Source organism: Fundulus heteroclitus, chromosome 16 (genome assembly GCF_011125445.2).
Source record: "Fundulus heteroclitus isolate FHET01 chromosome 16, MU-UCD_Fhet_4.1, whole genome shotgun sequence".
In the NCBI taxonomy this organism is placed as follows: Eukaryota; Metazoa; Chordata; class Actinopteri; order Cyprinodontiformes; family Fundulidae; genus Fundulus; species Fundulus heteroclitus.
The window spans coordinates 37,664,720-37,679,505 of NC_046376.1; the positions used below are offsets into that span (position 1 = coordinate 37,664,720).

Here is a 14,786-nt window from a genome sequence, read left to right on the forward strand (position 1 = left end):
TGAAACTAAAATAGGAGGTTGCCTGCTCATTAAGATAAATTCTTACTGTGACCACATGGTTTAGATTTGTTGTATCATATGGCAAATTAAATGATTGCAAGAGCTCTGGCCAGATTCATCCACAGCAAACCTCCGCAGACTTCTTTAATCAAAAGAGCAAATACTGAGACAGTAAGCACCCCAAAAGTCTTTAAAGGTGACAAAGAAGCAGTAAAAGATGCAAAAATGTGGAAAATGTTTAGTTTCATATAACTTAATCTTTGTCAAATCTTTTCTTCTCATCATACACAAAAAGAGTGTAACTCATTACTGACCACCAAATCTAAGAAATAAAAGTCACACAAAACTCATTGGACTGACATCAAACTATATAATTCAGACAGCACAACAACATGGAAAACAGCCCATAAAAAGCATAGCAGACAAAGGAAAAATCATCTACTGTACAGTCAGACACCATGTTACAAAAAGACAAAATCATTCAACATATTCAACTTATTCCAGCAAGAAAGACAAAGATAATCGCTTTGAGTAAAATAAATTAAAAACGTATGATGTTAAGAAAGTTTAGTCATTTTTCAAATAATATATTCAGCAAGCAACACCTTTAGATATATTTGACACACAATATATCATGGCAAAAAAATAATTTGTTCAAAATAACACAAGACTTGAAGCATTCACAAACCATGTAAACATTTGGTCTTATAAATGTTGATGCTGCTTATTCAAAAAATGTAGCTCTTCTCTGGAGAACACTGTGCTAGTTGACCAGGTTACGCTCTCTCGCACTCACCCACACGTAACCAATCTCACCTATTCTCTCTCACTCTCCATTCCTGCACACTCATCTGCTCTCACCCTCTCATGCTTTCTCACTTAAATGATTTCAAAATTCCACTCACTCACACAAAATTCTTATGAATCTAGACCACATGATGCCATTCATCTCATACTTCACACAACACCACAGAGACAGAAAGGCTGGTCAGCATAGCTACCATGTATGTTAACCCCAAAATATAAGATAAAACAGAAAAATAATTCAAAATGTTTAGAAGAAATCCTTAAAGAATAATTGTGAGAGCTATTAACTGTCAAAACAACAGTAAAAGAAAAATACACAAACAGAAAACCAATCCCAAGTATCAGGCTAGTTATGGTAGCATGTTTAGTAGTTAAACATCAGTGAATGATGACAAGTTATAAGCAGAACCATCATATAAACGAATTGGGAGCCCTTCCTGTGGCATTTTTTCTGTAATAATAATAAAATAAACTTGCATAGTTGACAGTAGATATTTTGTATGTAGAAAAATAGAAATAATTTCTTTTAAAATGCAACCCAAAGCAAAGTAAGTAAAACCTGAACTATTATAATATGTTGTTATATTCCCTTTGCAGAGTTGGTGCTGATCTCCAGCAATCATTAGGTGAGAAGTGGGGTGCACCTGCACAGGAGCATCAATCTGATTTTACAAATCTAGGTCTGCTTTTTATATTACTTCCCCAAACATACCTTAATGGATTTAATCGTTGCTTTAAAAATATGAAATAGTCTTATCTGGAATATTCAGTTTGTGCAGTTAAGGTTAGATTCAAAATGATTTTGGAATTTTAAAGGCCAGATTATTTATTCATTACCAGTATAGAAGTGAATAATTAAGATCTGACAGTGTATTTTCTTTTTACTTCGACCGTACACCTCCTCAATGTGCTTCTGTAGGTTGCATGGGTCAAAACTAAGGAAAATAAGTGCTTGAAATAGAAACAAATGTCTGTATTTCAGTTAACAATCCACCCCTGTCTTTTATGTAACCATTAAAATGTGTGGCTAGCCTTTTTTCTCATTCATACTAACTTCTAACTTAAAGTATTCTTCTTATTTACTAACTGACTAATGATGTACTGGACTTTCTGTGTAAAGTCCAGTTAATTTAAAGCAGAAAATGTCAATAAGGAACTGAATCCTGTGTGTAAGACCATCCTCATTTGTTAAACATAAACTTTAAAGTTCCAGCCTTCTTAAAAAAATATAATTATTTTCAAACTTGACCTCCACTACTATAGCATTTCCACCACTTTTTAGAGATCAGCTCAGTTTCTGAGGACATATGTTTCAGGAAGTGAGCATTGAGTCTCCATTAGAGGTTGGTAGTTCTTTGAGCTTCGGTCTACTTGCTGAGTTGTCCAAGTCCAATCTACTGAACCTAACTCATCCCTTAATGCATTAGGTCTTTCCATGTGTTTATCTACAGTATATATGATATAAATTTGCCATCAGTTCGCAAATATCATAAAAAGCTCTGTATAAATCTTTTCGTTTATCTAGCATATTTTGAATGCTGTATCAATGTGTCCTGTTGGATTATTTGAGCAGACTGACTGATGGTAATGAAAGCTGATGTGCATGTGTGTTTAAGAAGACCTTTGTGTTCTGGTCATACAAGCATGATGCTTTATGATGCATTAAATATATGGTAGGCTATGAATATTTGTGTGTGTGTGTGTGTGTGTGTGAGAGAGAGAGAGAGAGAGAGAGAGAGAGAGAGAGAGAGAGAGAGAGAGAGAGAGAGAGAGAGAGAAAATCCCACTATTCCTTCGACTGGTCCTTGCTTTGTTTCTTCATTTTCATTCTCCGGTTCTGGAACCAAATCTTAACCTGCCTCTCTGTCAGGTTCAGTGCGCGTGCCACCTCATGCCTTCGGTCCCTCGTGAGATACATGTTGAACAAAAATTCCTTTTCAAGCTCTAGGGTCTGATATTTAGTGTACGGGCACCTCTTCTTCCTGGAGGAGCGTGCATGAAGCCAGTTGGCGGAGGGGTCATCTATAGGAACACAAAGAGAAAGGAAAAAAAGAGGGGGGTGGGTGTTGATTTCATTGTGTGTGTTAGAGGCTGCTATATCTAGTGACAGCAAAATATAAACACAGATGACGTGTTGGATAAGGATTACAGTCTGACTTAAAGAATGATTTTCATTTTACTTAACTGACCATCTGATATTCCATATTGCCACCAAAAGATGATCTCTAGGAAAGAAGCTGGGAGGCCATCTTAGCACAAATTTATTGTCATAACCACAGTTTTTATGCTCCTGATGGAAGCTAGGTGTTTGTTTGAACGTTCAAAGACAAAAATCTGATAACCAACAAAATAAAACTTTGCAGAGTAGATGCAAAACATCCATTTTCTAACACGTCTATCCCTTGTGGGGTCGCTAGGGGTGCTGGTGCCTATCTCCAGCTGTCAATGGGCGAGAGGCGGGGTACACCCTGGTCAGTCTATCGCAGGGTAACACAGAGACAAACAGGACAAACAACCATTTTTGCATACACTCACACCTAAGGAGAATCTAGAGAGACTAATTAACCTAACAGTCATGTTTTTTTTTTGCGACTGTGGGAGGACCCAGAGAGAACCCACGCATGCACAGGGAGAACATGCAAACTCCATGCTGAAAGACCCAGGGAAAAGGTAGGACTTGAACCCAGGACCTTCTTGCCGCATGGCAACAGTGCTACCCACTGCTCCACTGTTCAGCCCCTAGATGCAAAACATTCAACACATAAAACAAAGTGTAGAACTAAAAATATTACTTAGAAAAGAAGCAGGTTATTTCCCTTGATAATTGCAAACACACACACACACACACACACACATACACAGGGAAGATGATTTACAGCTTTGTAATGCTTTTATTATCACTCTTTCTTTTCTAGGACCATGTTGATCATGTTCCAGATGTCACTGCATTACTTCCAACTGTTCCTTTAGGAAGCAGAAATAAGTCGCTCTTTGAAGATATCTGAATGTAAGATATTAATGTATTGCTTTCTTATTAAATGGTAGATGTCACACGCGTTTGACTTGGTAGAACCTAACAGTGACCTCTGAAAACAGCAGTTAACTACTAACTACGAGACCAATCTGTTTGCTCATAGGTTTTGCACTATTTCACAGGTGCAAAAATAAAGGTAACATTTGCCTTTTATGTAATTAGGTTCCCTGAAGCCTGTTTTAAGTGAACACACTGTGAAGCTCCGAGCTACTTAGAAAACAAAAGTGAGAGTAAATCATGGGTAAGTTGGATGTGAAATGCTAAATGACATTGTGTGGTGCATAATTAAGGCCTTTGAATTGAATATTCCTATTTTTGAAAGAGGAGAAAACCCAACACATACTTTTTTTTCTCAGCATTCTTTTTCCTTACCATGTGGCCTCGCTTGTTTTTCATGCTGCCATCCCACCCCACCCCCCTGAACCCCGGTATTTTTATTGCTTTCATAGAGATGCAATTAGACAACACTTTTTACATACTGGTCTTCTTCAGTAACCTGACCCTAGCCAAATGAATTTCGCTCCGCCCAGCTCCACTCATCCATCTGGAACAGATCCATAGGAATGGCGTTTTAGAAGGCTGGGCCTTATCAAAAATCCTTGCATACGATTGGATAAGCTACTTGTCTGTCATCTATATCGACGTGCTATTTCAACCACTCACACCGAAGCTAACCCGTGACGCTGATGAGAGCTACACAGGAATAAACAAAACAGAACAGCCAACAAAAGCCTTCAGAGACGTTCTCTGATGTTCTTTTAATGAAACAATATTAGGTAGATTGGACAACACGGAAGAAATAGCAGCATCAATGTTAACGCTTGCTTCCTCGATGCGAGCCGCCATTGTTGTCTGAATCAAAACAGTCTCACAGTTGCTTCTCCACTACGTCACATCTATGAAACTCCAGCCCTGCGTCCTGATTGGCTGGACAATAAAATTGATTGAAGAAATCACTCTCTATGGAAGAGGTCCCAGATGGATGTGAGTGAAGCTAGGCGGAGCTAAGCGGAAGGAAATTCATCTTGCTCGTCAGGTTACTTCTTCAGGGCTTCAAGCTATTTGTTCTTTAAAAAAAAACAAAGGTTATCCTATAAAAAATCTGCTTGGGCTGAATTCTAAACAAAATTGTATCCAAATGATGTAACCCCCTGACATGATCTGGAGATTTAAATATATTTACTCATGAATGTAGGTAGTTGTGTATAGTGATTGTATAGTGATTGTCTTACTGCATCCAAAATATACTTTTATCTGATCTTATCAATCATATTTACAACAATGTTTTCTTTTTGTTTTTATTGTCTTTAAGGGGAAAAAATCTTGAAAGGCTGAAGCTTAGCCATCTCACACATTGTACAAGTTTGTTTAGGAAGAATTTAAAATTGCAGGACAATTCCTGTCACATGGAAACTGGAACAGCTAGCAGCTTATGCTGAAATTCTCATTGCCATTCTATCACTAGCAGGTTTGATCTCAGTTTTGACTTGATTTGAACTTGTCATTATTTTTTATCCATTTTGATTTCTTAATGTTCTTAGACGTACCAGCCTGTAACTGGAACAGTAAGGCTCAAAGGTAAATTAATTTACTATGTGGAACACTTTAGGATCGCCACTCTTCAAATACTTCAAATAATAATAATAATAATAATAATAATAATAATAATAATAATAATAATAATAATAATAATAATAATTATTATTATTATTATTATTATTATTATTATTATTATTATTATTATTATTATTATTATTATTATTATTATTATTATTATAACATCTATGTTTTTCATTAATGTTGAGTATGGGTCTTCAAGGTTTGACTTTGTAATCAAAAAAAGCATGTAGTTTAAAGACCCAAAAACTCTTACAAAGAAAGATTGATCTCAGATCTCAGACCTTACCAGCCTGTTTTGGTTTACTGTCTTAACTTAGAACACTGGACATAGGCACCAGCTGCCCTGCAACCCTGCGTGGATAAGTGGGTACAGACATTGGATAGATGGATAGATATCTTTACACTTACACTTATCTTAGAAATGTATTTTGTTCAATGGATTGATTTGCGAACCAAGAAAGAGAAAACTAGTATACAATATAGTTGAATAAGAGTTGTTTTACATTTCGAAAAGGTTTTAGTATAATGTCTAAATACCCCACATTAGATAAACAGTGGAACTGATTCATATACATATGAATAAATCAGTTTCAAAACCCTAACCTACTAAAAAGTAACTACTGTTTGCACATTTTTGTTATTAACTAGTAGGTCCAGGACATTTTTACCAAAACATAAAAAGTTCAGGTGTATTGAGCATGGATACTTAACAAAATGTTAAAATAGGGCTGAGAGGCCAACAGTGACAGGGATGCTGTAGCATCAGTTCAATGTGGATTTGAACGATGGCTGGCTCATTTCTTCCTATGAGCAATAGTTTTCATCAATACCCTCTGGAATCAATTTTCTTCAGCGTGGCCAGAGTGTCCAACATTGCCAGCAAGCAGAAGATAAATTACATTTTAGAGCAAAATATAATGTCTGCAAAAGACACAAGAGTGTGTATGTGTATTGGTGAAGAAGGGGTGGGGCTTGGGGGGCGGGTGCTGTGAGGTGCTTTTAACAAACTGTAAAGTGGGTTCTTTGCATGCCTTGGGTGTATTATCACCTTGAGAGTCATCCATTGCTATAGGAGCAAGGCCATGACCATGGCTGTCACCAAAGATGACAAACGGTGTGGAGGAGAGTGAAAGGTATGCATCTGCGAGTCTGAGAGTGTGAGAGCAGGCTTATGTGGGGGGTGCATGAGTTGTATCCAAACCATTCAAATCATACATCTCCAAGGTAATGTGTGGTTTGTGGAAATTAATCCTGTGCTCTGTGGTGAAGAATACTTTAGTGAAAAAGCTAACATGTGTGTGCCATTGATACGGTAAATGTGTGGCCAAGTTGATGTGTACATGAAAATAGAAAACAAAATGGCAAAAAAGAAAAAATAACTCAGCCCATTTTCTCCCACCTTTGCAATTTCACTTTAGTAGTTACAGAAATTAACATTCATTTATCCTAAAATCACTCCTTGTTTTATTTTATCTTTCTCACCCATACCATATGCATCCCTAAACCTTTACAGTCAACTCTCCCTTTCAACAGTAACATGCCAGTTAATGGGGTTGTTCATCCAGCTTTAACATAATTCACTTTACGGGTAATAACTTTGTGAGTCTAACCAGCATCAGCACAAGGGCTGAAGTGTGATTTTGAAGTTTGTTTTGGATGACTGCCCAGCTCGCATAACACAAAGAAAATTCTGTAGCTGGATGGAGACTTTACATAACATGATGTTTTGAAATGTAGGGTTTAAGTTTTTTCATATGGTGGGGAGCTGAACTGCTGCTGCCAAGATATATCATGCATATAATATTTCCTTTCTTATTCCTACAGAAAAGTGAATAAAACATGCATTCAGAGTCCAGGCTGAAAGTTTGCCATTCAGGTACCCCTGTCTTATGCAGACTCTTGCCTTCAATTTAAACACTGTGCACTGGGAATCTGGCCTTTATCTGATGAAACCAAAAGTTTTGGATGTAGGTAGTACTGGAGCATTGCTGTTGATGAGAAAATCGTTCTGAAATGAGTATAAAACTATATGTATCTACAACACTCCAAACACTGAATGTCCATTAAAATCCTTTTTTTCATTAGTAAAGTTGTTCAATTGTTCTGTTTATTTAGCCAAGAAACAAATTTCAAAGTTTTTACTTTTTTTACCTGTTCACATACAAATTATCCTACATATTAAAATCCAGGTTTACTCATTGGGTGGAGTTGTGCACTCACTCAACCTAATAAGACATCAATAGATGTCTAACCTTACACGTTTCAACTGTTTTCACATTGCTCAGATGGAAAGCAACATCAATATTTTCTGTTTCATCCGAATCTGACTAGGGTTGGGTGAATTGATTAAGGATTCTATTTATTTCAAGGAGAAATATAAATACCAAATATTAACTTAGACTCACAAGTATATGAATACAAATTTTTTGAGAACTTTAAGAAGAATTAACCTAACAATTCATAAAATCGAGGAAAATTTGGAGACTATGAATACATCATTAATGAAGCCAAATAAATGAACATGTTAAGTCTGAAATAAAAAACAATGCAAAATCTGAAAGACAGTATAGGCCTGTATCCTATGCCAAAATGAAATAGAATTTCATATATAAGTGTTGCTGTGGGGTGTAATTTTCCAGAATCAGAACTTAGGCTCATTGTAACGGTGTCATATTCTCACGACCTTGGGCATCAGAAATGAAAGCTATGAAGACTTCTGTCACTGGCAAAATATATTTCTGTCATCATTAGAAAGTGCATCATGATTTTTTCCTAAATCTAACTCACGAGTTGTGTTTTTTGAAACTAATCATATTGATTTAGTGCCCAAATCTATACCAAGAAATGTCTTAACAAAACCCGGGAACATTATAAAGCTACAAAGAATAAAATCAACGGTAAACCTGAACTTGGCTTTAATGTTTTGTTCATCTCCTTCACCTTCAGCAGATGTAAAACTGCATGTTGACAATACTGCTTGATTTTATTTACCATTCTCTGATTTGATGTCTAAATATTAGCAAGACCAACACCTAGCCCAAAGATGACAGACTGTGTTATGCTGGCCATATTGTGAAGGTTTATTGTTTTATTTAAAAATAAAGTCTAAGGACAATAACTACACTGAAATGTTCTCTTTAATTATAAATTTCAAAAGAAATGAATTAGACCAAAGAGGTTTGTACCTTAAAAATAAGGCTTTCATTGCCTGCCACATTTATTGAATTATAAATCTTCTCTAGAACATAAGATTTAAAAATGCTTACGGTTTAAAAGACCAGATAGATACTTCCTTCAGCACAGATAAACCTGCCCAATCAGCAGTTGAACCTGAGACACAGTATCGGTGGAAAAGTCAAACAACTTAGACTGGAGGCTGCTGGGCTCCTTCCAGTCCTTAGCGGCTCACTGCTTTGATGTATCACGCGTTAACGTGCTGTAATAGAGGCCATGGTCGTGTGTGTGTGTGTGTGTGTGTGTGTGTGTGTGTGTGTGTGTGTGTGTGTGTGTGTGTGTGTGTGAGCAATGCATTGATACATTTCGCGCTATACCGTTTTTATTTCTGCCTCTGACAAAGCCTCTGTGGAGGCATAATTCTGCCTTTTCCTTTGCACATTAGATGGATGTCCCTGCACATCCAGCCAATTAATCAGACGGGATTAAAGGAAACAGTGGTTGTTCACATCGAACTTCTTTTGTTCCAATAACACGAAATATGGGAGTGACCCGACTTAATATAAATCAGGATGTCTTTGAAATATTTTTACTGAATTACCACCAATAGTGGACTAGAGGATTGTGTTAATAGGGTGTTCGTGAAAACGCAGATCCGAACCTTAGTATCACAAGCCAGACGCTAGAGAACGATACTAAATTTTGTAGAATTCAACACAAGCTCAGTATTATTCCTATTCTCTTTCAGCTATCACCAGCATTTGAAATAAAAATTAAACACAATAATGACTGAGCTATCGATTTAGTTTCCCATTAGCATTTTCCAGAAGACTGCAGTCAGTGCAATTACAGCGGCTTAATAAAGTGTCAGATATTCTACCACGCCCGGTTCGGCCGGGGTTCGTCAAAGCACAAGTTAAGCAAATTACTGAGTGGCGTGAAAAAAAAAAAAAAAAATACCCATTAGACGAAAACGCCTTAAAAGAACATTACAAAAGTTTGCAGCCAGACTGCCGATAGTTTGAGAACCAATTGTTGCCCAAACGTAAGAACAATGGATGCATAATAACTGTACGTATTTGCACACACACACACACACACACACACACACACACACACACACACACACACACACACACACACACACACACACACACACACACACACACACACACACACACACACCCACACACACACACACACACACTGTTATAAAGTTGTAGGATTAAAACTTGCAGTTTTAGCACAACTCTAATGAGTAAACAGCAGAGCAGAGCTCATTGGCTCCGACATGCAAATGTACAATCTGACGAGAACTCCCTCAGTCTGCAATACCAGCAGCCTAGTTGTGTTTCAGTCTTTGCAATATACCTCAAATGTCTGCAGCAATCCCCACTAACACTAGCTCTCTGTATATTCTGCTAACATTACAGGATTGTTTTATTCTATTTTATTCTATCATATTCTTTTCTATTCTTCTCTGTAGGAGTAATGGTGACAAATGCAATAGGTTTGAGAGAGGGGAAGCATTAACCGTTATGCAAATCATTTCAAAGGCTTTCAGAAGAAATTCAAATATTTATTCTCAATAAAGTATTGAACCATTGTAATATAAAGTTAAACGACACCATATATATATATATACGCTATATATATATATATACGCTATATATATATATATATATATATATATATATATATATATATATATATATATATATATATATATATATGTGTGTGTGTGTGTGTGTGTGTGTGTGTGTGTGTGTGTGTGTGTGTGTGTGTGTGTGTGTGTGTGTGTGTCATTTCCTGCTTTTATAGCTTACTTTGATCGCTGTCCTTGTCTTTACTATTCCCTTCACAAACATCCTTGCTTTCTTTAAATCCTGGTCCTGGGGCGGGAGTAGGGTGCTGGTTCAGCTCACGCCCTGCCGTGGAAATTGACTCCAGGATGTACGTGGTGGCTTCGTGTTGTCCGCTGATTTTGATGGGAAGCTCCCCGCCTTGATGGGCAATCTGGGGCTCAAGTTTGACCTGCCCAGTTTGGCTCTGGCCCGGAAAAGACTCTGAGTCCCGCGGAGCACAGTTCAGCCATGAGCGGATGCACCGTGTGTCTGCGGCGGGCACATGCTGGCCTGGGATGTAGGGATGGTAGACTGCGGGGAGACCACTAGCTCCATGCGGGCTGAACGGGCCCCAGGGTGATGAGAAGACCGGAGGTTTGGGCTGGAAGCTGCAGGATGGATATGACTCAGAATGAGCGTGCTCGGAGTGCGCGGCTCCATCGGTCACAGCGGAGGTGGGTCCGGGATACTGGACGCTGGAAAAGCGAGTGGCGCCTGAGAGTTCATCGCTATCGTGACTTATGATGGAGTCCACGTAGTAGTTGCTCAAAGTCCCAGAAATGGACATTCTTGGACATTATCTAGAATACGCGACAAGTTTACTTCAGGCAGAACAAAAGCAGAAGCATTAGGTTAGGATATTTTTGTGCCTCTCTTTTTTCCCTGTCTCTTCTTCAGAATAATTCCCGAGTTCGTTCGTTCTCTCTCTCTCTCTCTCTCTCTCTCTCTCTCTCTCTCTCTCTCTCTCTCTCTCTCTCTCTCTCTCTCTCTCTCTCTCTCTCTCTCTCTCTCTCTCTCTCTCTCTCCGTCCCTCCTTCTGTGTCGCTCCCTGTCCCGGCCCCTCCCCTCCCCCACCACCAACTTGCTCAGTATAGCGAAACAAACTGCTATTGCCTGCCCGTCGTATTGCGCGCGCGTGCACACACACACACACACACACACACACACACACACACACACACACACACACACACACACACACACACACACACACACACACACACACACACACACACACACACAGCTCCATCCTATCCCTCTTTGTTCTCCACCCTTTCACTGAATTACAGAGAAAATGAAATGAAAAGTTCACCTCTATCTGGATGCTCTCTGACTGCAACTAATTAAAGACGTCTTATGATTACTTAAATTCAGCGCATTTTCTATCTGTGCATACAAATGCAAAGCAACGAGAATGGCTTTTTATTTTGTTTTAAGCAAAAGAAAAATGACGCGGATGGATTTCAGAATGGATCTAAATAATAACATATATAGAGAACAGTCATTGTTACCGCATTTTAGGACTCCTGCACTAGAGCTTTTAAATCAGTTCCAAAGTTGTGCACTAACTCTCTAGTCCTAATTCTTGCTATATGATAAGAGCAGATAAATGAAGAAAATACTATCGGAGCATTTTGATTATTTACTTTGCTGGCAGGTGGTAGCGTTTTGTGGTAGGTCTAGAGCTGCCTGACATTATTTTTACCGACATATTAACAGTCGTGTTGTTATATATCGGCATTGAATCCGGTTCTGCGTGGCAGAGCGTCTTGTCTTCAAATCGCAAACTACTTCAGCTTCTTTTGGGGCCCCTTTAAAACCACAATAAAAACCTCTACGGTTGTTTCCGTTTATATACCTTGTAGTACGTGGGTTGTGGCTGTTCCAGACGGAGCCTTCGAGCCGCTCGGGTAGAGTGCGCTTCTGCTAAAGTCAGGCTGAAGCGCAGTTGGATGATGCGGAACGGAAGATCAGCGGACTTTGAGTTCTGTGAAATTATCCATGTCTGAGGGAAACTCTTAATATCGGATTTCAAGGGCCGAGCGGAAAAACAACAACAACATTTGCCGTCCCCAGTAAGTCTCACCGTTTGCTTATGAAATTGTGGCTTCAGCTCTATCGGTTTGCATGTTATTGGATTTGAATCTGACTTGCTGATTGGATTAGATTAAAAATGACTAATTTGTATGAATGTTGACTGAGAAAAGTTTCCACCTAATTGGATATAAATTGGGCCTTTATTATTAGACATTGCGTTGAGAAGGTGTTCGTACGTAGCTGGTGCTTTAAACCTTGCACTTAGCTAAGGGACCGGAAATTAAACTGAATGAAATTAAATTCATGTTACTTTTTCTGTTTTTCGACGTTTGGGTTGTCTGGAAAAGATACACGTTTTTTTATTTCTCACATTTGCTATTTTTTCTTTAAAAGAAATGTTTTCGTTGCCATTGTTGTTGTTGTTTTGTTTTTACCAAAAAGGCTTTTGAGTTTTCCTAGTTTTCCTTTATGTTTCAAGCTTTTTGCTCATTCAGTCTGCATTTATAAATAAACAGATTTTTTTCTGGTACAGTACATTTTCAGGCATACTTCATGATTTGCATCACATTTGTTGAAGGCAACTTTCCCTATATGTTAAGTATATTTTCAGTTAAAATGGCCCTCAGACCGCACGCTGTGGGATTTTCCAATTTTCACAAAGCCTCCACCCTGTGGGTTTACAACCATCCAGACAGCATGATAATTGGGAACAGCGGAGGGGAAAAGCTTGAATACGTTATCTGCTAACCACCTTAAGTACTGTGCTTCATTGGTGTTGGTGAGAAGATTTGTGACAAGCTACCCCCCCCCCCCCTGTCATATTATCACAATTACTTCATCTGCGACTATGATAATGTGAATTTCATTAAAAGGCCAACGCGGTGAAGCTTATTTTCTTCTTGCTTCTGGATAAGATGAGACGCTGAGAAAGCCATGTTTTCATCATCAAGGTATTATCGCTTTGCACCACCTGACGCAAATTAATAGTAAGTAACGAGCTTTCTGTAAGACAAGTATCAAGCTTGCAGTGGTTCATCATTTTGAAGCACTTGATTCATTAAAATTAAGGGTTTTACATCTGTACATAAAAAACTCAAGTTATTTGCAGAAGAACAACTTACACTGAAAAAAGACGGTTAAACAGTTTATATTATGCCCCGGATTCTTGACAGTTAATGTCCTGATCTTGAAATATTCTCCTCTTTTTTCTCAATGAAATTCGCTTGGTTTTGTAAAGAATTTCGTTTGTTATATTTGTGTTTGTTGGCTCCTATAACGTTGTGCCTAATTTACTTTACTCTCAAAATAACAATAAAACCGCTGTAGTTGAAATTTTAAAGCAAAAATGAATTACCTTTTACAAAAAAGTTATGACTCATGTATTCTTCTGGGAGACTATTTAAGGTAAATACTATTTAGCGCTGGTTTGCAATGTTTATTTTTCCTTTCTCACTTTTTAATTGCATGCAGATTTGTATTAAAACAAATAAATATATCACTAAATAAATAATAATACATAATTTTAAATTTTTACTTTCCAGAAACTTTGACAGCAAACGAAATAATAATAATACAAAATAATAATTTAAAAGAACTGGAATTTTGTCTTAGATTTAAAAGATGACACAGCCATCTTTAGGCACAGACCATTTTAAATATTCCATCAGTTTGTGAGAATTGGGTTGTATCAACCTGTTTAAGCCCAGAAGCCCCCACTTCTGGGGAGGAAATTAATAATTTTTCCCCCTTAGAATGAGTTCTGTAACTTCCCTTAGTTAATTTTGAAATCGACAGATTTTTTAAAATTGAAACTAAGATTATTTGTAATTGCTGAATAAAGTGTGATTAGATTTTGAGCAAAAAGTCAGACACAGGATAATTTGTGTGTGTGTGTGTTTGTGTGTGTGTATAGGGGACTGAACAGGTATGCCATTACTGTGGGTATTACATTAAGACCGCATAGGCACGGAAGGTTCCCCTGCTTAAATCAGCACAAGTCCAGGCACGTCTTAAGTTTGCCCACGACCATTTAGATGATCCAGAGGAATAGTAGTAGAACTTTTTGGTCTCAATTCCACTCGCCATGTTTGGAGGATGAGGAATAATAAGTACCTTCCAACCACCATCCCTATTGTGAAGCATGGGGTGAAAGCATCATGCTTTGGGGGTGTTGCTACTGCACTGTATTAAGGAGAGGATGACTGGGGCTATGTATTGCAAAATTTTGGGGAACAACCTCCTTCCCTCAGTTAAAGCATTGAAGATGGGTCGAGGCTGGGTCTTCCAACATGACAATGACCCTAAGCACACAGCCAGGATAAGGAGTGGCTCTGTAAGAAGCATTCTAGAGTGGCCTAGCTAGTCTCCAGACCCATACCCTATAGAAAATGTTTGGAGGGAGCTCAAACTCTGTTTGTCAGTGACAGAGCAGAAATCTGGCTGATCTGGAGAATTTCTACCAGGCCAAAATCCCTGCTGCAGTCTGTGCA

The 14,786-nt window shown here is 38.1% G+C and overlaps 1 protein-coding gene across 1 annotated transcript; it reads right to left on the minus strand.

Annotated features, from left to right (window-relative positions):
- Positions 1 to 350: 350 nt before the first annotated feature.
- On the minus strand, positions 351 to 11,202 carry hoxb9a (homeobox B9a). The gene is made up of 2 exons (XM_036148635.1): positions 10,462 to 11,202; positions 351 to 2,829 (listed from the first exon to the last, which is right to left on the minus strand). The coding sequence occupies exons 1-2, from the start codon at positions 11,045 to 11,047 to the stop codon at positions 2,594 to 2,596; spliced, it is 822 nt and encodes a 273-aa protein (XP_036004528.1). The 5' UTR covers positions 11,048 to 11,202; the 3' UTR covers positions 351 to 2,593.
- Positions 11,203 to 14,786: the final 3,584 nt, after the last annotated feature.

Excerpts from the sequence above, each read along its gene's own strand:
- hoxb9a (XM_036148635.1), bottom strand. The coding sequence starts at position 11,047 with ATGTCCATTTCTGGGACTTTGAGCAACTACTACGTGGACTCCATCATA. Across the intron at positions 2,830-10,461 it reads AGACAAGGACAGCGATCAAA|ATGACCCCTCCGCCAACTGG; the intron begins GTAAGCTATAAA and ends GTGTTCCTATAG.